The sequence below is a fragment of the Ursus americanus genome, chromosome 14, assembly GCF_024610735.1.
Source record: "Ursus americanus isolate L20-20 chromosome 14, mUrsAme1.1.p, whole genome shotgun sequence".
Taxonomy (NCBI): Eukaryota; Metazoa; Chordata; class Mammalia; order Carnivora; family Ursidae; genus Ursus; species Ursus americanus.
The window spans coordinates 60,761,881-60,784,474 of NC_142140.1; the positions used below are offsets into that span (position 1 = coordinate 60,761,881).

The 22,594-nt window shown below is 63.5% G+C and overlaps 1 protein-coding gene across 3 annotated transcripts; it reads left to right on the forward strand.

The window, feature by feature from the left end:
• The first annotated feature begins 4,463 nt into the window (after positions 1 to 4,463).
• Positions 4,464 to 21,447, forward strand: SMTNL2 (smoothelin like 2). Of its 3 annotated transcripts, none has more exons than XM_045804860.2 (8): positions 4,464 to 4,600; positions 11,532 to 11,622; positions 12,112 to 12,354; positions 12,914 to 12,983; positions 13,791 to 13,955; positions 14,613 to 14,730; positions 15,025 to 15,176; positions 20,516 to 21,447. In XM_045804860.2, the coding sequence occupies exons 1-8, from the start codon at positions 4,565 to 4,567 to the stop codon at positions 20,640 to 20,642; spliced, it is 1,002 nt and encodes a 333-aa protein (XP_045660816.1). In that variant the 5' UTR covers positions 4,464 to 4,564; the 3' UTR covers positions 20,643 to 21,447. The 3 variants fall into 3 exon arrangements, with proteins under 3 accessions (XP_045660816.1, XP_045660813.1, XP_045660815.1); XM_045804857.2 differs by having other exon boundaries at positions 4,483 to 4,963; XM_045804859.2 differs by lacking the exon at positions 4,464 to 4,600 and adding an exon at positions 5,135 to 6,510.
• Positions 21,448 to 22,594: the final 1,147 nt, after the last annotated feature.

The following is a 22,594-nucleotide window of genomic DNA, read 5'->3' on the forward strand; positions in this document are numbered from 1 at the left end:
CACTGCGTCCCCAAACCCTTCGCATTTTATGTGCAAGGGTGCAGAGCAGCCCGTGGCACCCGGGATCTGTACCTTCTAGGCCTTGTGGGTCTGCCAGACATGGGGCCCGTGACGTGTACGACGGAGCTGAGAGAGTGACACACACGTCTGCTAGAGGGCAGCACGCGCAGACACGTGACGTGCACACACGCACATGTGTGTAGTATCAGTGCTGTAGGACACATCCCAGCATCCATGTCGGCACATGTACTGTGGGCATGCACACGTGTGTGTAGAAACACATGCAAGTGCATGAAGATCCCTCCCGCAAACAGGGGTACACGTGCCCTCCACACAGTGTGTGTGGGTGCAGATACGTGAGCAAGCTCTACAGACCCTGTGACGCCCACGTGTTCCCTCCACACAGACACACCCACGGGTGTATGCCACGTGTGCAGACGCCCTCAGATGCACGGGGGAGACGTGAGCACTGCACATTTATGTGTGGCTGGCCGAGTGTCCCCTGCGGATGGAGTGATGAAGTCTGAGGTTTGGTTGCAGTGACCTGGGGACAGGACTCTGCCTGAACTCCCAGCGGCCTCAGGGTCCCGGGATCAGCCCCAGTGGTGCTGTTTCCTGCTGGCAGAACCCCGCGTGTCCCTCTCCTAGGTCCCGGCTGGAGACGAGACTCCGAGGCCTGGCTGCCCTGGGGCTCGGGCTCCTGCACGGCCTTCCCCGGGTCCCACCTGCGTGCGTGGCTCTGCACTTGGCCCGAGCCCAGCAGCCTGGCAGGACAGGCTAAATATATGCCCTGCGTCCCCACTCCTGTGGATCTCGTACCAAGGCAACCGTTTCCAGGTCGGAGGCTGGATCCAGGATTTGGGAGGAGGAGTGGCGAGGGTTATGTCGGCCAGGGGATCCAGGCCTGGAGAGCACTTCTTGGAGCCCTTGTTAGCGTGTTCCCTTCGGGTACCTACTACGGAGCATGAGACGTGGGGTGTGGCTGCTTTCCTGTACCTTCCCAGTTAGGAAGCTGGATTGCCCGGCCAGCTAGCTGTCCTGCAAGCTGAGGGCTGCGTGCGGGGTGTGGCAGGCCCATCATCATGGGTCTGGCCTGGCCCATGACCCTCCAAGCTGAGCCCTCCTTGGCAGAGAGGCTTAGAGGGATCCCTAGTGCAAAGGCTGACATGACCTCACAGGCACTCTCTGTGCAGCCCCCGTGGGTCCCCAGGGCTCACCGTTCCCTCTAATGCATCCTCGGACCCACCTTAGCGAATGGCACCCCCACACCTCCCAGGTACCCAAGCATCTCTTCTGTCCTGCTCACCGTCCAGCCATCTAGCAGTCCTCCTGGCCCCACAGGCTCGCCGGTGAGCACCCTTTGCCCAGGCATCCAATCACCCAGGGTTTCCTGAGCACTTTCTAAAGCCAGTGCCGTTCCAGATGTGGGGATGGGTGAATGGCTGAGGCAGGGACCCTCTCTCTGAGCAGGGTTGCTACATGCTCATGCAAGTGTGTGTACGGCCAGCGTCCCCATGCACAGGGACCCGGGCTGCAGTGAGTGGAGGGGTGGTACCAGCCAGGCAGGCAAAAGAGTGTGGAGGTCTGATCATTCCTCCCCTTATGTCCTTTCCCTGCTTGGCAGGCCCGATGTGACCTGTGATCTCAGGAACTGAGGGGGGCAGAAGGCTGGAGGCTGGTGGGTATAGAGAAGGGCCGAGGTGGAGCCGTGGAGATCATCAGCGTGGGGGTGGGTGTGGGTGATTCTACCCAGGGACGGTGTGCAGGTGAGAGGGGGGCCACCATGGTGAAGGGAGGAGTGAAAGAACAGTCACTCAGGAGGGTCACTGGGGTGGGAGAGGCAAGGCGGTGGGAGTCAGGAGAGAGCGAGGAGGAGGAGGGAGTGGTCCTCAGGGAGTATTGCCAGAGGGCCGTGGGTGGGGTGGCTGGAGCCCTCTGCCGAGCAATGCCGGGGGAGTGCAGCCTGCAGCCTGCCTGGGGAGCTGGGAGGAGCTGCCCAGACTTTGCTGAGTGTGACTGTTGCCCAGGGAGGTGTGTTGGGACTCGCATGCTGGAAGAAGGATCTCCAATCTGGGGACAGGGCCCTGGGCTCCAGTCCTGCCCCAGGAGGAAGAGGGTCAGTCCCTGTACCTCCGGGGGCCTCGGTTTCCCCATCGCAGGTAAGTGACTGACTTCCCTGACTTCATAGTTCTGGCGTGGTGAGGATTTGATTTCGAGAAGTGACAGGAGGCAGGGGGCCTGGGGAAGGCTTGTCCCCCGTCCAGTTTCCAGCACTAGAACAGGAGCAGTTCAAGGGCCCAGCAGCAGTGGAGGGGTGGGCGCCAGATGAGGGGGAGCTGGAAGCCCCACACCACAGCCCCCTGGACCTGGGGGGAGGTCAGCCTCACTAGCTCGCTAACATCAGGGCTGGTGAATGTGGAGGGAGTGCAGTCCCGGTCAGTAGGCAGTCCTGGCCTCCCTCGCGGCCTGGTACAGGACGGGGGCTGAGCTGGAACCCAGAGGCCACCTCCCCCAACCCCCTCCCCATCCCAGAATCTCCTGGGTCCCCTTCCCTCCCTCTGTCCCTGCCCCTCTGCCCCTCTCTTCACGCTCCTGGTACAGCTCTCCTCTCCCAGGCTCATCTCCAGCTACTGACTCAGTGGTCTGACTGCTGAGGGAGAGTGGCCAAGGGGGACGGTCTGATTCTGGGACTGTCTGCCTTCCCAGAACCCACAGTGAGCCCCACCTCCGCCCTTGACAGAGTCCGACTTCAGGGCCAGAGGGAGCCCTGCCCTGCCCCTCCCTAAGCAGCTCCTCCCAAATGTTCTCCTGGCGGATGGGGACAGCAGAGAACTCACCCAAGGTGGGAGGTGGGAGAGGGAGGGGGGACCCCTGCCCACGCCCACCCCCATGGATGCTGCAGGCTCGTGCTAGGCGGTCACACTCGCTAGTGCCCCCCAGGACTTCCCACACGCTTCTTCCATGGGTCCTGCAAAGGAAGGGACTGGGCTTTTCTGGCCGAGACCGGGTCTCTGAACCTCTGGCTCCCATGCTCAGACCTGCAGGGGCCATGAGTGCTGGCAGGGGTGGGGGTGGGGTGGAGAGGCTCTCCCAGCCTCCCCCAGCCTCTCCAAAGATTCTGCCCAGAGAAAGAAGGCAGGGAGAGTTTTGGCTCACCCCGTGCAGACGGCTGCTTGGAACACACACTCATACATTTACACGCACATGAAACATGCACGCCTTTTGGCACTTGACTTTCTCATGAAATAATTGCTGGAAGGCTTCTCGGATTAGGTAACCCAGTGTTCCTTCCTGTCCCCGTGGTGGAGGGGAGTAAGGGAGGGGGGATCCACGCTCAACATCTGTCAGGCTGATCCACAGTCCCGGAATCCAAACACGACAGCAACAAGCCCTTCAGACCTCTTGTTCCCGAGGCATCTAGCTGGGCCTCCTTCAGGTGGGCCTGGCCTGGTAAGGAGAAGGCTCATCAGGAAAGATTTTCGGGAAAAGGATAGGATTTGCCATTTTTATTTTAGAGCAGATGACAATGACACAGAAACTCAGAGAATCTTTGCTCATCATCCCTCCGGTCCTCCTGAAGCAACAATTGTTTCCCTTCTTGCCTTTCTTGTGAGGGTTGGGCGGTGGGGGAGGTTGGAAGGGAGGGTATCTGGGTTTAGGCATGAAAGGAGTGTTGAGAGGGAACAGAGGTGGGAACAGTGACCGAGACTCTGATGCAGGGACAGGGCCCATTAGTCCAAAACTCACTCATCCTAGGATTTGGAGATTCGGCCCTCAGTGCACGCTTTCCTCTCTGCCAGACCTCAGCCTCCCCTGGGCCCCCTACCAGGATCCCCCACCAGGGGCCCCTTGCTGAGCCTGGAGCCCCTGCTGACCACTGGCTAGCAGAACACAAAGACGGAGCCACACAGAGTGGGGCTGGGAGGGGCCCTCGCACGGGTCACCTCAGCCCTTCGGTCTTCATAGCAGGTGCAACAGATTCCAGGCAAAGCTCCCCCAGGTGAGTGTGCGCCTGTGAGAGCCGTGCCCCCAGGGTAGAGCGGGCAGAGACCGGGACAGGCGAGGGTCAGGGCGGCAGTGCTGGGGGGCTCCCTGAGCAGTGGGGAGTCCCCACCCCCAGGGAGACCGGCCCCGTCGGTGAGAGCCGGAGGGAACGCATAACCCGCATCCGTGGACTCCAGGTTAAAGTACACTTGGGGGCCGAGGCCTTCTTCCGGCGGTGCGGCCGCCCCTCGCCCAGGCCTTACGCCCCTCCTCGGGGTCGGAGGGGAGAGCCCTTGGACCGGCGCTCCCCCTGCGGCCCCGCCTCTCCGGTCCGCGGAGCCCGGCGCTCCCCGATCTGTGCCTCCACTGCCCCCCCTACCCCGCCCGCGCGCCCCGGCCCCGCCCCCGAGACCCCGCCCCCGCGCGGCGCCCAGTCCCGGGGCTCGAGGGCCCGCCCCGCCCCCTGCCCGCCCCTCCCGCCGGCCCTCGGGCGAACCCAGCCCGGGGCGGCCAGTCGCAGCCCGGAGCTGCGGAGGCGGTCGGCTTCTCTCCCCGCCAGGCCCGCGCGCCCCGTCCGGCCATGGAGCCGGGCCCCGACGCCGAAGAGGCGCGCACGGTACGCGAGGCGCTGGGCCGCTACGAGGCGGCGCTGGAGGGCGCGGTGCGCGCGCTGCACGAGGACATGCAGGGGCTGCAGCGCGGCGTGGAGCGGCGCGTGGCCGAGGCTCTGCGCCTGGCCGGCCCGCTGGCGCGCACCGTGGCCGAGCTGCAGCGCGACAACCAGAGGCTGCAGGCGCAGCTCGAGCGCTTGACGCGGCAGGTGGAGGCGCTGGGCTTGGGGACCGCGCAGTCCCCCGCGGCCGGCACTCCCGGCACTCCCAGCCCTCCGCCCGCGCCCTGCGCCCCCGGCCGCGCGCCCCGCCTGGGCTCCGCGCGCTTCGCCAGCCACGCCACCTTCTCGCTGTCCGGGCGCAGCCAGGTGAGCCTCGGAGAGCGCGGGCGCCGCTGCGCGGGCTCAGGGGGCGTGGGGCTGCGCGCCCTGGGACCGCCCCTCCGCCGCGAGTGTGTGCGCCCGCCCGCGCGCCTCTGCTGGGCTGGGGGCTGTGCCGCCGCTGGCCGCTGGGACTCGGGGTGGGGGTCTGGCCACCGCTGCGGAGTGGGAGAGGGCCGGAGAAGCCTGCCCGCTGCACCTGTCTCGGGCCCCCTCCTTTCTTTGGAGCCAGGCCCTGTTTGCCCAGAGTTCTGTCTCCCTCTCCCCTTTGTCCCATGACGCTAAGGGCTTGGGCGCTGAGATAGGGCCCCTGACCGTTTCAACACCGCCTGGGCCTCGCCGCCGGCGTGTCCGAATGGTCAGCAGCCCCCCACTCCCCACCTCCATTCACGCGCCCCCCGCGTTGCCGCTTCACTGAGGCCTGACGGCTCCGTTATTAATTAACCCAGATTGAGAACTCAGGCCCCCCGTGCGTGTGAGAGAGGGAGTGAGAGAGGGAGGCGAGGACACAATGTGGTTGGGGCAGCCGCGTTTGGAAACTGGCAGGGGGTTAAGAGAGCCAGGGAAACCAGCCTTGAGCAGTGTCTAGCTTTCTGGGGTCAGTGACCCGCGCGGGGGTGGTGGAGGCTGGTGTGGACCAGTCACTTCCCTGAGCATGGGGCCTCCCGGAGAGGCAGGTTAGACTGTTTCCATGGTGTGTGCAGTGGCCCTTAGGTGGGATTTTCCACTCTGCTCAGGCACGTGCTCGGGGGTTGGGTTTCCAGGGTCTGGGTCTGAGCCCTGTGCACCTGCTGCCCCTCCTTGGGTCAATCCCTCACGCATTCACTCTCTGGTGTGGGCTGGACTGCACCTCAGGGGCCAGGAGGAGGGTGAGCAGATCAGGGCCTGCCCCTGGAGGTCCCAGCTGGGTGAGAGAGGGCCCCAGATAGAGCGGTGCCAGCCGTGTGGGCAGCCAGATTGGATGTTCCTTCCCAGTGGGTGTCCCAGGAGGCCTTTGTGCGGGAGGCCCGGGGCTCCTGCTGCTGGTGCAGGTGGAGGTGGGCTGGGGGCTGTGCTTGCAGGCTCAGCAAAGCTAAGAGGACTGCCTGGCCAGAGGGGAGCCAGGTGGGGATGAGAGCGGAGGGGTGAATTGTGAGGACCCTCTGGGTGCTGGGTAAGGGAGCTGGGCTTTGTCCCTGGGGGCGAGACATTCTTCAACCTTTGGTGGCTGCAGAGCCCCTGGGTGGCCCAGTGCTCGGTGTGAAGTGTCTGAAATATGGATACACTTAATTCTGTCCTATGAGCACAACACGCTACATGTCCGTGGTATAAAATCACCACCGTGAGCTCACACGTGCCTAATAAACTGTGTCATCGGCTGTTTCTGAAGTTGTACCCTAACACACATGCTCATGGAAGCAGCTGCCCAAGGCTTCAGAAAAACAGCGTCCACGTCACGCGTATACGAGCATATATTTGCACGTGCTTGCTCGTACGTGTGTGGAGGGGGCTCTCCGCTCATCTGCCTCCGTGGGAACTGGCCATTCTCGCCTAAGGTGAGCTTCTACTCTTGGTTATGGGGTGGTGGGTGAGGGGCGCTGGGCAGCGAGGGATGGGGTCCTCCCTGGTGCCATCCGCAAGCTCCCGCAAGATGGATGGCAGGGTGGGGGGTGGCTGGAGACAGGGTGGGTTAAGTGGGACGGCCCGAGCAGAGAAGACAGTCTGAACTGGGGCGGGGCAGGGGCATGGAAACCGGGGGCTGCCTCGGGGAGAGGTCTGCAAGGGGGAGTCAGCAGGGTGAGGTGGTGTTTGGGCGCAGACGGGAGCCTTCCCCGGGGAACTGCCGGGTCACAGATCTGGTGGAGATGCCAGGTGCTTGTTGGGTCATGCTGCGCGTGAGGGGCTGCGGACGTCCGAGGGAAGCTGTCCGAGAGCAGGTGGAGTCCGGATCTGGGGTGCCAAGAGTGGTCAAGGCTGCGTGTCAGGGAGCTACAAGGGGAGAGCTGGCGGTTGAAGCCCTGAAACGGGCGAGGTCTTCAGGGCAATTGTACAAAAGGACAAGGTGGGAGTCCTGGACAGGGGAGGAGATGCCGGGGCCAGCAGGCCCTAGAGATCAACAGCTTGGGGTCAGGGACGCTGCAGCTCTTTCGGGGATGGGGACGGAGACACGGGTGGAAAGTGGGTTTTGGGCCTCAGAAAGCATTGCTGAGTCCTTGGGTGGGGGATGGTCAAGGTCTCCATGGGGGGGTCAGCTTCCCCTCGCCTGACTTCAGAAGCGCTGGTCCCCACTTCTTACGCAGCCCACCTCTCAGGAGCGCTGACACGCACTCCCGGCCAGGTGCTGGCAGCGAAGGGGGCCGTGTGGAGCTGTGTGCGCCTTCCCGCTCGTGTGGTGTGACGAGCAGCTCGGTGACGCACAGGGAGCTTGGTCACGGACAGGGAGTCGGCTTCAGGCTGGGCACGGGGCGGCTGGTCCTTCACACCCTGTGTCTGTGTCACGGGGGAGGGTCTGCTTACGGCTGCGCCGAGGCTGGGGTTAGCCTGCCCCTCTGTAATCAGCGAGACTTCGAGAAGAAGCTTCTGCTCTCTGCTGTTGCAACCTGGGGGCTATAAGTGTCGGAGGTGGGTCACGCTGAGCGTATCCGTGTGCCCGGAACTTAATGCAGAAAGAGTTGATCCCGTAATCCACTTCCGAGTGCACAGACCTTGCCCTTGCTGGGTAGTGAGAAGACAAAGCCGTAGCCTGGGACGCTGCGGGAGGAGGGAGAGGGCAGGCAGTGGAGTGGAGCAACCAGGGTGGACTGCCCGTAGGAGGCCTAGGTCCCTGGAGCAGACAGGGGCTGCCTTTGTCACGTCTGCCGTGAGGCCTTGGGAGCGTCTCCTTGGAGGGGGATCTCACTTTCTGTATCTAAACCGGGGGGGGGAGGGATTGGGCTGGGCTGGGTGGGCCCCTCGCGCTGGGTGGGCCCCTCGCGCTGGGTGGACGGGGTTCTTCCGACAGTGACACCGGCGGATCCGTTCGCCGATCCGTTCACGCGCGTGCACAGGGGCCGGGGCCTGTGGAGGGTGGCGGCCGCCTGAGGCCAGGCGGAGCTGTTCCCTGGAAGTGTCCTCATGGCGCGTTCTCACGGTGGAGGTCCTCAGGGACAGCTGCCAGGAGCTTGGGTCGAGGCCCGCCTGCGAAAGAAACCAGACTCCCTTATCTGCCTTCCTCTCCCAGGCGCTCCGTGCGATAGCAGAGGTCGCTGCTCTCGGGAGGCAGGCACGTTTGGATTGTCTTGAGAACCGTGTGAGGGAGGGAGGGGGAGCAGCGGTCTGGGGTGGGGGGCTCGGTCACTCCAGGGCTGCCCGCGGCAAGTCGGGGGGGGGGGGTCAGGCAGAACTGAGAACACCTGACATGTGCCCGCCTTCCCGAAAGTTTACAGACTTCCCAGGGAGGGGACTGTGTCTCCGGGATCCCTGAAATCACTCGGCCCGCGCCTCCCCACGGATGTCCCCAGGCCTGGGCTCCCCGACAGGGGCCCCCTCCTCTTCACACAAAGCCCAGATGGAGAACCCCGCAGGACCAGTTCCCGTCCCCCAGGCTCCCAGTCCCAGCACCCAGAGGAGCCTCCCTGGTTCTCTTCCTGGGGCCGAGGCAGACTGCCCCCCAAGACCGAGCTGGAGGCCCCAGGGGTGTGCCTGGGGACCCCGACAAGGGCTTGCTCCAGCCCAGCTCACAGAGGTCCTGCTGGGGTGGTTACCCCCTTGCCACCCCATTTCCTCCCCCTCATCTGGCTAAGACAGGTCTAGTGGGAGCCAGGGCCCACCCTGCCCCAGGCTCTAGGGGGCACGTTGGTGCTGAGCTGTCCTCTGTGTTCTGGACACAGAGCTCTCTGTGGACAGAGCCTTGGGTTAGGGTAGGAGACCCGGGCCCCAAACCTTGACTCCAGCACTGCCTTGAGAAGAGTGGGGGTTTAGGCCACCGGGGTGTGTGACGGTGGGATGGAGGGTGGTCTCCGAAGATCCCCCTTGGCCTGAGATGTGGGCAGAGCAGAGCCCTCTCCCCGAGTGAGGGACAGGGGACCCTGGGGGTCTGGGCTTAGCCCCCACCCTGGCTGCAGTCTAGCAGAGACCCCTTGATGGGAAACTGGCTGGTCCAGACCTTCTTTCTGTCTGGTTGTGGCATCTGGTCCCCTGGGGCATCCCAGGGGTGGGGACCTGCAACGTGCAGGGGCAGGCGTCTGGGGGCCCCCCCATAGAGACCCACATTCCTGAGGAATGGTTTCACCATCAGCCTGTCCCTCCAGGCTCCTACCTGGACCTGTGGCACCGGTTGGACCAGAGTAGGGAGGGTGGGGGGACATGGAGACCCTGGAGCTGAGTTGGCCCTTGTGACCGGTAGGGGCTGGGGTTCAGGGTGGACTTCTGCTGAGTTGGCTTCCAGTCAGCCCACGTGTGGCTCTGGGGGTGCTCGCAGATGCCCCCTTCTCCACTGCACCTGCGAGGGGGCCCAGCCCCTCTCCCATCTCCTGAGTCAGGAGTTGAGGGGTCACGTGAATCCTGTCCTTTCTCTCTTCTGCAGGGACCCCACCCCACAGAGGGTCCCTTGTCCCACCTCTTCTGTCTGGAGGAGCCCCTCTGACTCTCCCCATCTCCCCTCATGGCAGAGTTTCCCCCCACTCCCCCCCCCCCCCGCCCTGATTCAGTTCCTAAACTCACCAGCAGGCTCTTTGATGAACTCAACAGGCATGGTCTAGATCTCATCGCGACTTTTCCTTGACTCCAGGCCACCTTTGGGTGCCGCGGGCAGACCTGCCTTTTTGCTGCACGCCCCCCCACCCCTCTGGCTGCTCCTCCTCTCAGACACCCATTCTCCCCGTCCCAGGCCCCGTGCGCCCCAGGCCGGCTCTTGCTTCTCCTGTTTCTCCCGCATTCCTCCATCCGTCCTCTTCAACTGCAGGCTCAGACAGCCGGCTGTCTCCTGACCTCAAGTCCGTGTTTCTCCAGGGGACACCTTACACTCAGCGTGTCCCACACCCAAGTGCTTGTTTTCCCACCAGCACCCTTCCCTCCCTCTCAGCACTCGGGTCCAAAGCCGGGCTTCGAAGAGACCTCACCCCTCTCCTCCCTCCACATGCACTCACTCCCCCCAGAGCTCTGAGCCCTTCTGCCTTTGCCCTCCCGTGGCCCCGCGTCCCCTCCCCTCTGGGCTGGCACCAGGGGCTGCACAGTGTGTCTCCCGCCACTGGACCAGAATGCTTTGTGCCTCGAGGCCTGTTTCTGCAGGCACGAGTCGCTCTGCTGGGAATGGTCTCCGCTCCTCGTCCACCCGGCTCACTCCAGACTTGGCTTGGGCACTGCCGTCTCTGGGAAGCCCTCCCTGACCCACTGGGCTGGAGGAAGTCTGTCGTAGGCACGACTCTCAGGTGGCTTGGTGGTGGTGTGTGCTCGAGGTCCTGGCTCCCCCACCAGACTGACTCCCCCTGGCAGAGTGGCATCCGCTAGCCCTGGGTGCAGGAGCAACCGAGCTGTCTGGGGCCCGGGATGGGCTTCGTTAGTCATCTGGGAACCTTGCAGAGCGGGAACCAGCCTGGAGGTGTCTAGGGAAGGGGACGGCCGACCTCTCTAGGTGCCCATCGCGGCCTCTCAGGAGAGCCCTGGTCGTGGTCAGCCTCGATCCCTTTCCTGCCAGGTGGACCCACAGCCCCCGGCCTTGCAGACCCTCGGGGCCCCCACACGTCCCTCACCGTGAGAAGGGCAGGGCCCCAGTGGAGGAGAATGTCCCTCCTGGACACAGAGGTCAGGTGGTTCTCCCGTGCGGCTGTGGACAACACGCCCCTTCTCCGAGCCCTTGGGATCTGCCTGCCGCGTGCACCTGGGAGCACGGGAGCACGGTGGTTTATGTGGTGCGTCCAGAGAACAGGCCTGACACCTGTGAGACGTTCCGATGGCTCTTGAGCGGCCTGGCCTCCAGCAGGGAAACCGAGACCCGGAAGGGGCATGACCTGAGTTAAGCAACACGGTGGTCAGTGGCACGGCCGCGACACCAGGCCCCCCAGTGGCTCTTGGGATTGGCTCTGCTGCAGTGAAGAGGGGAAGGAGGGACCCCAAGGAGCCAGTCAGGCCCCCATACTCCGGGCATCCAGGCAGATTTTGTAACTCTGGGTCTAAGGAAAAGTCCTCAGTTCCCCCAGCCTGATGTTGGCCCTGAGGACCTTATGCTTTTGGTTTTGGCTGCCCTCCCAGTGGAGCCGTGCTTGCCTGCCCGGCTCAGATGAATGGCTCTCCCTGGCAGGGGTGCAGGCTCTCCCGGGCAGGGGTGCGGTCTGGGAGAGGGCTGGGCCACCTTCTAAGCAGCTCAGATCCCTTGCTCCCGATCTCTTGTCCCCGGCACTCTTGGGCACGTCTGCCTGGCTGGATCCCGGGGCTCAGCGGCAGGGGGCTGGGTCCACCCCAGTGTGCTGTGTGGCCTGGGCCCACTACAGTGTCTTCTGGGGGCTGTCTCTCAAACCTGAGTGTTGTTTGCCCCCAGAACAGTGATTTTGGGGGTGGGCCCCCCCTGACGAGGCCTCCTTGGTGGCGTGTGTCTCTGCAGAGTGTGGACCACCAGGACGAATCCAGCGAGCTGGAGCTGAGAAAGGCCTCGGACTCGTGCATCATGGAGAACGGGCACCAGCCAGGGGCAGGTAGGGGCCGACGGCACAGGACGGGTGGCTGGGGTTTGCATCTGTGCCAGGCCAGCCCCTGGCTGGGAGGGCACCTGACCCTGGACCCCAGCAGGTAGAGAGGCTGCCAGGAGAGTGGCTTTGGTCAGGACGAAGCAGAACTTTTTCAGCACAGAGGGAAATGGGAGCTCTCAAAAGGTGATGAGCATCCCTGTTTCTGGAGGAACGCAAGCAGGGGCTGAGGAATCATCCAGGCATCGAGTAGCCTAGAGTGGCCGACCCGCTGGCTAGTGTTTATTGAGCTGACCGTGAGGGCAGTTTGGAACAGACATAAACTCTGGTTGGAGCATCGAGGAGTCCCCGGAAGAGGGAGGTCAGGGAGGCCTTCCTGGAGGAGGTGGACTGAGGGTTCAGAGAGGCTAGTGTCCTCCTGGCAGAGGGGGGTGGTCTGAGGTCCCTGTGAATGCCACGACTGGCCTGCACCCCCGCCCCTCTGGTCACGTGTTCAAGGTCTGGGTGATGGACCCCCGGATGCTGGCCAAGCCTTCCCGGCACCAGAGCCCCCAAAGCCTCGCCCCGTGAGCCTCTCCTTGCGGCAGCCTCACCAGCCTGTCACGGCCATCACTCGGGTCTCTGAGCGGTTCTCGGGGGAGACCTCAGCTGCGGCGCTCTCGCCCACGTCCGCCGCCATCCTGGGGGGCCTCAGCCCGAGCCCCAGTGAGGCCACCACACCCTGGACTCCCGGTCCCAGTGGTAGGAGCACGAGAGCATGGCCTGGGGGCAGGGTGGGAGGGCAGGCAGGGCTCGGGGGTGGGGGGTTGGCAGGAGACCCAGAAAAGCTGGGGCCAGGCCGCAGCCCCACCTGTGCCTGCCACTGCAACCCCCTTCCCCAGCCCGTCAGCGCGGCCCGTCCCTGCCTGACTGAGGGATGTCCCGCGGGGCATGACCGTGCTGTCGTGACAGGTCCAGCCGCGGGGAGAAGGTGGCTTGCACCCCTGCACACTTTGGCATGGTTCCCGGGCCTGGCTTGCTGTGGTCAGGCTGCCGGTGGTGGCCCTGGGGTCGGTTTGGGAACAAAGTGTTTGCTGGGTATGTGGCACAGGAGGGCCTGGGTCCCGTGCCCTCAGACGCAGGGTGGGGACACCTACAAGACCTTTTCCATCCTTCTCTACTCAACTGCTGGCCAAGGTGGGGCCCGTGGAGCCTGGGGGCCTGCCTGTCCGGGGAGTGATGCCGGGGCAGGGGAGGGGGGCCGGTGGCTGGCCCTCCCCTCCACGCCCAGGCCTACTTCTCTTCTGTCCTCGTCCCACAGAGAAGAATCCTTCCGTCCCGCGGTCGAGCCCCGGCTATGGGGCAGTATCGGCAGGCAGGAACAGCGACAGGTGGGTCAGATGGCCGCAGCTCCCCAGCCCCCAGCGGCGTGCCCCCTGTGCTGAGCCAGGGCCCAGAGCCGGGGCAGCAGGGGCAGGGGAGGGGTGTGGAGGGAAGGCAAGGCAGTCCTCCCCTTGAACAGTCTTGTTTGGAGAAATATGGTCGCAGCTGTTTCTGTGTGGACTCCTCTGGGCGAGGATGGGAGGGGTGTCTCAGGCCCCACAGAGGAAGGAGGGTGGGAGGCTGTCTTCATCCTGGCTGGCTGGGCTCCCTCTGTGGGGTGCTTTCTGGCAGATGGGACGGAGGAGGTCCCTGGAGAGGCCCCTGGGCTGGGGCAGGTGTGGGGGGCCCCCCCCACAGTGTAGGCCCCCTCCTGGCCCCCCAGGCCAGCTGGACTGAGATTGGAGCTGGGATGGGGCTGGGGGGCTGGCTTGGCTTTTCTTGTAATAATAAAGGAAAATTGTGATTTTCTGGCAAACTGTTGAGGAGGAAACAAAGGGTGTCTTATCTAGTGGTGGTGGAGGGGGCCGGGGCCTGGGCCTGGCGGGGCTGGTCTGGGGTGTGCCCCCTGCCAGCACCAGCGATTGGCACCTGCTGAGGGGTGGGTGATTATGCCCAGAGAGAGGGCCTACTCTCCCTCGGGGTTGGGCCTGGACAGAGGCTGGATCCTCAAACCAGCTCAACAGGTCGGGCCTGGAGCGGGTGGTCCCTCCTCTGTTCCTGCCACGACAGCCCCCACTTTGGCCTCCGTCACTCCGTGGGGCGACCCTGAGCCCGTGTGGGCCGGGGTGTTCCCGACACACTGGTTCTCTCCTCAGCCCACCCCTGGTGACGCTGCCCCGGTCGCCCCCATCCCCCCCGCCGCCAGCCACCGCCCAGGCCCGGCGCCGGGAGCTGGTGAGGTCGCAGACGCTGCCCCGCACGTCGGGAGCACAGGCCCGGAAGGCCTTGTTTGAGAAGTGGGAGCAGGATACCGCGGGCAAGTACGGACGCTCATGCCCAGACTGGGGGCCCAGCCCCAGGTGGGGACCAGGGGGTGTAGCACAGCAGAGCTGGCCCTGCCCTCGTCCCCTTCATGAGAGCCCCTCGCCTGCCCCATTCCAGAGCTGCCCCAGACTGCCCTCCGCCGCCTTCCCTTGGTTTCTGGGCATGACAGGGATTCCCAGGGGGAGCTGAGGGACATGTTGCCCCTCTTAGAGACAGGGCTGGTGTTTGCATAGGTATCCAGCTGTCAGCATGACACCTGCTGTGTGCAGGGTGGGGCGCGGGCCTGTGCAGCGAGGACGTCCCCCATCCTGGCGTCCTCCCACCCATGAGGGAGCCTGATCTCAGCTGCTAGGGAGTGTCCTCGGGGCCCGGAGAAGGACCCCCGTCTCTGGCTAGGAAGGAACCATGTCAGGGTGGCCTCGGGGCGGCTGGGATGAAGGGGGAGCAGAGGGCAGGGGCCTAAGGCCATGCAGGCTCTGGACCCCTGATTTCCGGGGCAGGATATAGATGGGGGCTTGGGGGCTGGAGGGAGGACAGTCCTGCCAGATACGGTCTAGGGAGGCTGTTCCCCGGGGGAGCAGAGCAGGTGGGGTCCTCTTGGACCCCCGGCCATCAGAGCAGAGCCCCACCGCCGGCCTGCGCTCTTCACACAGGGGCAAAGGCGAGGCGCGGGCCAAGCTGAAGCGGTCCCAGAGCTTCGGTGTGGCCAGTGCCAGCAGCATCAAGCAGCTCCTCCTCGAGTGGTGTCGCAAGAAGACTCTCGGCTACCAGGTGAGCCCGGGATCCCGCCCAGCCTGGGGTCGCCTCCCTGGCGGGGCCGGGCGGTGGGAGCTGGAGTCCCGTGCCTTCCCCGTGGGCCGCCAGCCACCCGCAGCACGTGCTCGGAAACCCTGGGGCTCCCGCGGCTGGACCCGAGCGGCTGAGGTCTGGCGGCCTGAGGTCTGGGGGCTCGGGCTTCTTGCTGAGCTGGCAGGCGCTGGGAGGGGCTGCTTGTGGGGGAGCCGTGCCCTCGCTCACCTCCCTGTGTTGACCCCACCTCCACCCCCCCCCCCCGGGCGCCGGAAGCACGTAGACCTGCAGAACTTCTCCTCCAGCTGGAGCGACGGGATGGCCTTCTGCGCCCTCGTGCACTCCTTCTTCCCCGACGCCTTCGACTACAGCGCCCTGAGCCCCACGCAGCGGCAGAAGAACTTCGAGCTGGCCTTCACCATGGCTGAGTGAGTACGGCGGGGCCTGAGCTGCCGTCTGCCCCGGGGGGTTGCAGATGTGAGGCCCTCCACTCTGCCGGCCTCCTGCACAGGTGGGGAGATGCAAGTCGGGTAGGGGGGGATTGCCCAGACTCTCCGTGGAGCCGGTGCTCTGCTCCCCACACCTGCCCTTCCTGCTGGCTGCCTGGCCCCTGCTGTGTGGTCTGGGAGACCGACCCTCAGGGCACGGGGGCCCGTGGGGTCTCCCAGGGCACCCCGTCTGTCCCCTCAGGGCTGGTGCGAAGACACTGTTGCTTTAGGGCGAGCGGGAAATTGAATAATATCTGCCTGGGAGACGTTTTGCAACTTCTCGAATAGGTCGACTTTGCTTTTCGAAGTGTTGTTCTAGCCTCTGGTGCTGAAGTTGCCGACCTTCCTGAGACCCGCTCACCGGGAGGGGTTTGCGCGGGGGAGACTCTGGGATCCCTCGCGCTTGGGAAGCCAGTCTGCGGCAGCCCGTGGTGCCCCAGGGTTCTGGCGTTCTGGGGGGTCAGAGAGCAGCTGCAGGGAGAGGGCGGTGGAGGGACCAGCTCTCAGGGGCTGCGGGCAGGGGGCTGGGGAAGTGCTCTGTCCTCACGCCAGGGCCAGGGCCCCGTCAGAAGGCAGAGGGCAGGGGAGCCTGGAGACGGCGGGGGGGCGGGGGGGGGCGGCGGCAGAGGAGGACGTTTAGGGCTGCCTGATGCTGTTTCCAGGAATTAAGGGGAAGAAGGTCAGGGGGAAGGGAGGCCCCCCAAAGCTGCGTTTCCTGGAGGGGACGTTTATCTGTCCTGGCACAGCCTCTGTGCCTGGTGATGTAAGCCCCTGAGCAGCCTGCGTGTGCCCACCCAGTGCCCTGAGCTGGGGGAGGCCTCCCGGCAGGCCTGGACCCGGGGCCTGGCCGGGGAAGCTACCTTGGGTCCTGGCAGAGCTGAGGGGGCCGCCCCTCCCCGGAGCCGCAGCCCCCGCTGTGGGGGCAGGAGGGAGACCCTGGCTCCGGGCTTCTTGGCTGAGTTGTAGGAACGTCGCTGTTGCCCCTGTGGTGGTCTTGGGTGACACGCTTGGACTCTGGGCCCCCTGGGGTCACAAGAGCTCTTCATATCCTTTAAAAGCCTTCTCTCTCTTGGCTGCTGGGAATTAGCTGTCATCCTAATCACAGGAACAGCTCTGGACGGAGTGCGTTACACAACTGCACCCAGACGGCGGTGAAGCGGAGCCAAGGGGGACGGCGCGATGTTGGGGAGGGGCCCCTCGCAGGGGAGGCCCAGCCACTGGGAGCCTAGGGGTGGTGGCAGTCAAACTGCAGAGCCGGGCGTGCGGGGCTGGGGCTCTGATGTGGACACGCGGGGGCCCACTGCAGCCGGTGAGGCCGCACGTGGCCCCCGGAGTTCTCCTCCATCGAGACCAGGGGGCCGTGCCCTGGACCGGGCTGGGCCGAGCAGGGAGAGGGGCCCTGGGCCACGGGGTGGTGGCCCTGCATCCCAGATCATGGGGATCTCAGCCCCATCCCTCCCCCCTCCCCCCAGCCTCCCTGGCAGCCAGAGTGATGGATCTGTGGCCGCGCTTTCCCAGCACGAGGGTTGGGCTCATGGAGCCTCCGGACTTGGAACATGTGTTTCTCCTATTCCCAGTCGGGGGGGGGCGGTGATGGTGCAGGCCGCTCCAGGTCTTGCTTCCCTCCTCCCCAGAGCAAACAGAGGGGTCAGAGGCCTGGCCCTGCCTCCCTGTGGCCTGAGCCTGCTTGTGTCTGGGCAGGGGAGGAAGGTCTGCCTGCCCCCGAGATGAGTTCCGGCTTTTCTGCCGCCTTGGGGGGGTGTGGGGAGGGCTGCCCAGGGCAGGCCTGTGTGGGGTTTGTTGGGGGCCTGGGAAGGGGCCTCCCCTGGGAGGCCTGTGGGAGGTGACCTCACAGGGGCAGCTTGGGTCACCTGGTTCCTTGGACAGCAGCTTGCTCAGGAGCTAGGAAGGAAGCACAGGGTCACCTGCTGAAACGTGCTGGCCACCCGCTCTCGAAGACATTCCTCCGGTTTATCAGCAAACGCCCAGCAGACGGGTGGGGCCGTGCAGGCGGCAGGAGCAGGCCGTGTGGGATGGAGGACAGACCGGGCCCTCACACACCGGGTTCACCTCCCATCACCTCCCTTCCGTGAGCAAGGGCCTTAGAGGCACAAAGTTGCCTCGGGAACCTGTGCGGTTAGGGGGCTGGTGCTGCCCCTCCTCCCGGTGACCGACCGTCCCAGAGATTCCCTGCGCCTAATCTGTGTGAGCAACGGGGTGTTGACAGCAAAGTGAGCTCCCTTGTTGGACAGGTGTCCCGGGCTTGCGAAGCGGGAAGACCAGCCCTTTTATGGAAGGGACTTTGGTGGGTACGTGGGGGCCTGCACTCTGTGCCCCCCTCCCCAGCCCCAGGCTGAGTGCAGCCCCGGATGTGCAGCCCGAGGCTCCCGCTTGCCCTGTGGGGAATGTGTCCTGCTCTCCGGTTACGCCCGAGTGCAAGGGGCTTCGGGCTATTTGTGGTGCCCATGTGTCCCTGTCTGAAAGCAGACGGGATGCTGTAGTCCCAGCCTGGCATCTGTACGCGGAGGAGGCTTAAACAAATAAAAATAACCCCTCCAGCCCCTCCTCCACGTCCCTCCCAGGCCAACCCTTGTTGATGGAAGATCAGAATAGAGCTGGGGGAGGAGAATCTCCAACCCTTCTTAACCCCAAACAAGGTGCGGCCACGTGAGCTCATTTAAAAATGGTCGTGCTTTTCCCTGGGACTGTTTTGTGGTGTCTGAGTTCTTGCAACAAGCTTGTGTTGCTTTTACAAAAGCAGTTTATTGATTAAAAAGACAATTGGGTGTATGCTTCGGGGAACATTCTATGTCAGTGATGCCTCAACTCTTTAGAAAGGGCAATCGGGCCCCCAGTACTTTGAGACTTACGTATTGTTATAAAAGTCAGTACCGATCATCGTCTTCCTCTTCTCATACCCTGATTTCGAAATTTCATTCAGCCTGTGTCTGCAGCTTCTAGGAGCCTTGACGCGACATTTGCGGCTGGCAGGGTGGGGACCGGGGCCCTGGTTGTTTGCTGGGAGGCTGGGACCTTGCCCACGGCTTCCCGTCTGGGTCGTGGGGGGGAGGCCGCGGGGAGGCCTTCGCGCCCACCCTCACCGCCACCCTGATGGCGAAGCCCTGCTGTCCAGGCAGGGATGCCCGCCATGGGAGCCTCAGGAGTGCAGATGGGGTCGGCGCACTCTCCCTGCACAGGCTGGAACTCGCCAGCAATCCCGGGCGCCCTCCGTGCTCTGATAGGAAGGCGGGAAAGAAACTAGAACCAGCGCAGGGGAGGGAGCCCCAGGCGCCCTTCGAGCTCTTTAGTTTCGAGGAAAGGCACGATAGGGGATTCTCGGAAGATTCTCTTCCAGCATGAGACGTGGGAAAAAATCGGGCTGAGAATAGACTTGTGGGACCAATAGGTAGGAAGGACCCAGAGGCAAAATAGCATGAGAAATGTGAGGGGAGCTTTCCTGGCCTTGGGGGAGGGAGGGCCGCTGGCCTGGGCCTGGAGAAGAGCCCTCTGAGCGAGTGGGGCCACCGTGGACAGCAGCTGCCTCCTCCCCAGTGTTTGGAGGCCGGCACTCAGTCCCCCTCCCCGGCTGAGGGTCGGGGTTTTAATATGGCTCCTGTTTAACTTGGGGATCGCGGAGCCCAGTGTCGGGGGGATGGCCCGGCGCACGTCCAGGGTTGGCTCACCTGGGGTCCTGGGAGGCAGCCCTGGGAAGGCAGGCGGGCAGGTGCTGACCGTCACACGGGAAGGTCGGAAGGCCTTGGATTTGCAACCCTTCCCCACCAACAAAGCACAGTTACAGACCTGCCTTTGTCAGAGGGCAGGCTTCCCCAACACGGAGCCCCGCCCTGGCCCGTCGGGGATGCCAGGGTGCCCTGCCTGGGGCCAAGCCCCATCACCCCAGGAAGCCACTGGGTTCCCTCACAGGGACCCGCTCCAGACCAAGGGGGAGGCCGCAGTGGGCCGCGGGACAGATGTCTGCGTTTCGCTCGGACATTCGGGTTCTGGGAGGAGGCCTGGCATTGGGGCAGCACGCAGGGCGGGGCCCAGGGCCGGGGGAAGTGCAAGCAGGGATGGGGGCGTGAGTAGCAGAGCCAGCCTCCCAGCCCAGCTGCTCAGACTCCAGATTCCGACCTTTCTGGGCCGCACGCTTGCTTCTTATATCGGGACACGATGACAAGAATGACAACCACCGCAGAGGCTGACCGCACGGTTTGCGCAGGGCGGTTCCACCAGCCGGGCCGTCAGAGGCCGGGGGATGCGAAGTGTCTTTCTTACCCCAAGTCAGTAAGGCCAGGCCGGGCCGGGTTGTGGACCCCGACGGTCATGCACTTGTTCACGGGGGAGGAGGCAGGGACCCTGGGACCATGAAGCGCGCCCCACCGCAGAGGGACAGGCGCTGACAGCACCGGGTGCAGGCGTTTGAGCCAGGTCGGTGCCATGATCCTGGCGCCCTGGGAAGCACGGGGCAGTGTTTGGAAGGACACCGGCTCTGAGGACACAGGGCTGACCCCTGTCACTGTCGGTGCCGCCTCGGGAGCTGGGGACGGTGGGGAAACCGCTTTCTTTATAGCCCAGAGAGCGTCCAGCTTCCCGTCTACAGCAGGGCCCAAGGCTAGACCAGCATTTCGCAGAGTACTGGCGCCGGAAGGCCTGGGGGCTGAGAGGTGGTTGTAGGCAACTTCCTGACCTTGCCCTTGGGACCTGTCAGCCAGCAGGTAGTGAAATCGGTGAGCGGTTCACGCCCCGAGTTAAGTGGGATGGGTGGGGGGAGAAACGAGCATTGTGGGGACATCTCGAGGGCAGAAAGCACCTCTGTGAAACCCTGGACATACGCGTGCGTGTGCCACGTCTCCAAGCACGGGTCTCGTGGAAGTTTTAAAAGACTGTCTGGGAGCCGTCTGGGTGAATTTATTTTTTACTTCATTTGTTTTACATTTTATAGTTCATGCCGATTTTCCACATCCTGCCGATATACGTTGAATTTTTTGCTGAAACTTCACTTTTAAATTAAACTAAAATCTTGCTCATAGAATTCTAACACAAGTGAATTTAGTGACATTTTTGAGTGAACTTTAATTTCACTGAAACTTGCAACAAGGAAGTCTGTTGAAATGAAAACGTGCATTGACTCCGTGACCCCTGGATGCAGGGGTCTGGGCAGCCCTGCCTTGGAGTAAGTGACCCCCGGAGTCTCCTGGGTCACCGGAAGGCCCCGGGGCGGGGGCGGGGCTGGCTGATGGCTGGGACCGCCGTCCTGACACGGGGCTTCTGTGTTTCAGGAATCTGGCCAACTGCGAGCGCCTCATCGAGGTGGAGGACATGATGGTGATGGGCCGCAAGCCGGACCCCATGTGCGTCTTCACCTATGTTCAGTCCTTGTACAACCACCTGCGTCGCTTTGAATGAAGCCCATGGGGCCCGGACGGCCAGGGCCAACCCCCGGAGGAGACCCCCTGGACGGCCAGGGCCAACTCCCCGCGTGGGGCGACCCCAGCGGTTTGGTGTGAGAGCGCTGTTGTTCCTTGGCGTGTGGGATGCCGTCCGGCCCGCTGTGTTGTTTGTTGTGGGCACCGCGCGCTGTGCTCTGCGTGGGTCGCGGCCAGGGCTCCAAGGAAGAGGGGAGAGCTACCAGAGAGCGCGATGGGTGCTAAGTGATTATCTCCCTTCAAATAAAAGGCTTGCCTGTGGATTCTGGAATGTGAGATCGTTTTCCCGCTGGCGAATTTGATACATTGGCTCCACAGGGTTACATTGGTTCCCAGGTGTGTTTATCAAAATACCCAGAGTTCCCTACCTCCCCACATTATCGTAGGCTCCTCTCCTCCCCGCTCTGGGCCTCTGCCAGGAAGCGGGGAGGATGCTCCGTCAGCAGCCAGACACGGAAGACCACGCACGTCTTGGGAAGAAACCGTCTAATCTCTCCCAGGTCTTAGGCAACAGATGACCTTCAAGTCACCCTGGCTCTCTGGGGAGATGGGAAGGCTGTCGCCTGGTCCGAAAGCGCCCCGTCCTTCCCGGGAGGCCCTACAAGTGCCTGGCTAAGAATAGGCTCTCAGGAGGTTAACGCTTGCTTTTAGGGAAGGACGAGGCCCTTTGTCCAGAGAGGTAGTTTTATTCACATTTTTTTAGGGGATTTGCTGCAGATACGTATGGAAAGTAATTGCATATGTACCGTTGACTGTTTGTACATAAAGAGTTGTGTCAAACTTCACTTTGGATTTGTTCTTTCTGTTTGGGACATGTGGGGCCTGTGGACAAGGGGTTTTGCATGCATTTCCAATGAAAATCTGCTTAACCCCCCCGCCCCCATCTGCTTCTGTAGTTAAATCACCACCCAGAAAGTTGACAGTCACGTTTGCACGTTTGTTGGTCCGTCTCCCTCGTCCCTGCTGTTGGGGGAGCGTAAACTGGGAGTCCCCCTCAGCGTGGATGGGCAGGTCTGTGAGAACCGCGGGCAGCAACAGCAGGCCCTGCTGTGGTCCCATCGAGGAGTGCTGGCTCATGTTTACAGCTGTTTGCACTGGGTTTCTAGCAGAATATCCCCAGATTCCACAAATGTACCCATTGGCTTATTCAGGAACCCTTTTCCAACCAGGGTGGATTTTAGGCACAAACTTCTAGAATTTCTCTTTAAGGAGCTAATACATCTTCAGCTCACGCAATGGACTCCAAACACCAGAGCCTCTGTGCCTTCTCAGACTCACATGCATGTTCCTTGTGTTCGGGGGGACGAGTTGTGTTCGGGCTCTCTGGGGTGTGAGGGGGGATGTGGTGGGAGCTCTCTGGGGTGTGAGGGGGGATGTGGTGGGAGCTCTCGGGGGTGTGAGGAGGCACAGGGTGGAAGCTCTCTGGGGTGTGAGGGGGGACGTGGTGGAGCTCTCTGGGGTGTGAGGGGGAAAGTGGTGGGAGGTCTCTGGGGTGTGAGGGAGGATGTGGTGGGAGCTCTCTGGGGTGTGAGGTCTTTGGGGTGTGGGGGCACGTGCTGGGAGCTCTCTGGGGTGTGAGGGGGAATGTGGTAGAGCTCTCTGGGGTGTGAGGAGGGACGTTGTGGGAGCTCTCTGGGGTATGAGGAGGGATGTGGTGGGACCTCTGTGGTGTGAGGGGGGACGTGGTGGAGCTGTCTGGGGTGTGAGGGGGGACGTGGTGGAGCTGTCTGGGGTGTGAGGGGGGATGTGGTGGAGCTGTCTGGGGTGTGAGGAGGGATGTGGTGGAACCTCTGTGGTGTGAGGGGGGACGTGGTGGAGCTGTCTGGGGTGTGAGGGGGGACGTGGTGGAGCTGTCTGGGGTGTGAGGGGGGATGTGGTGGAGCTGTCTGGGGTATGAGGAGGGATGTGGTGGGACCTCTGTGGTGTGAGGGG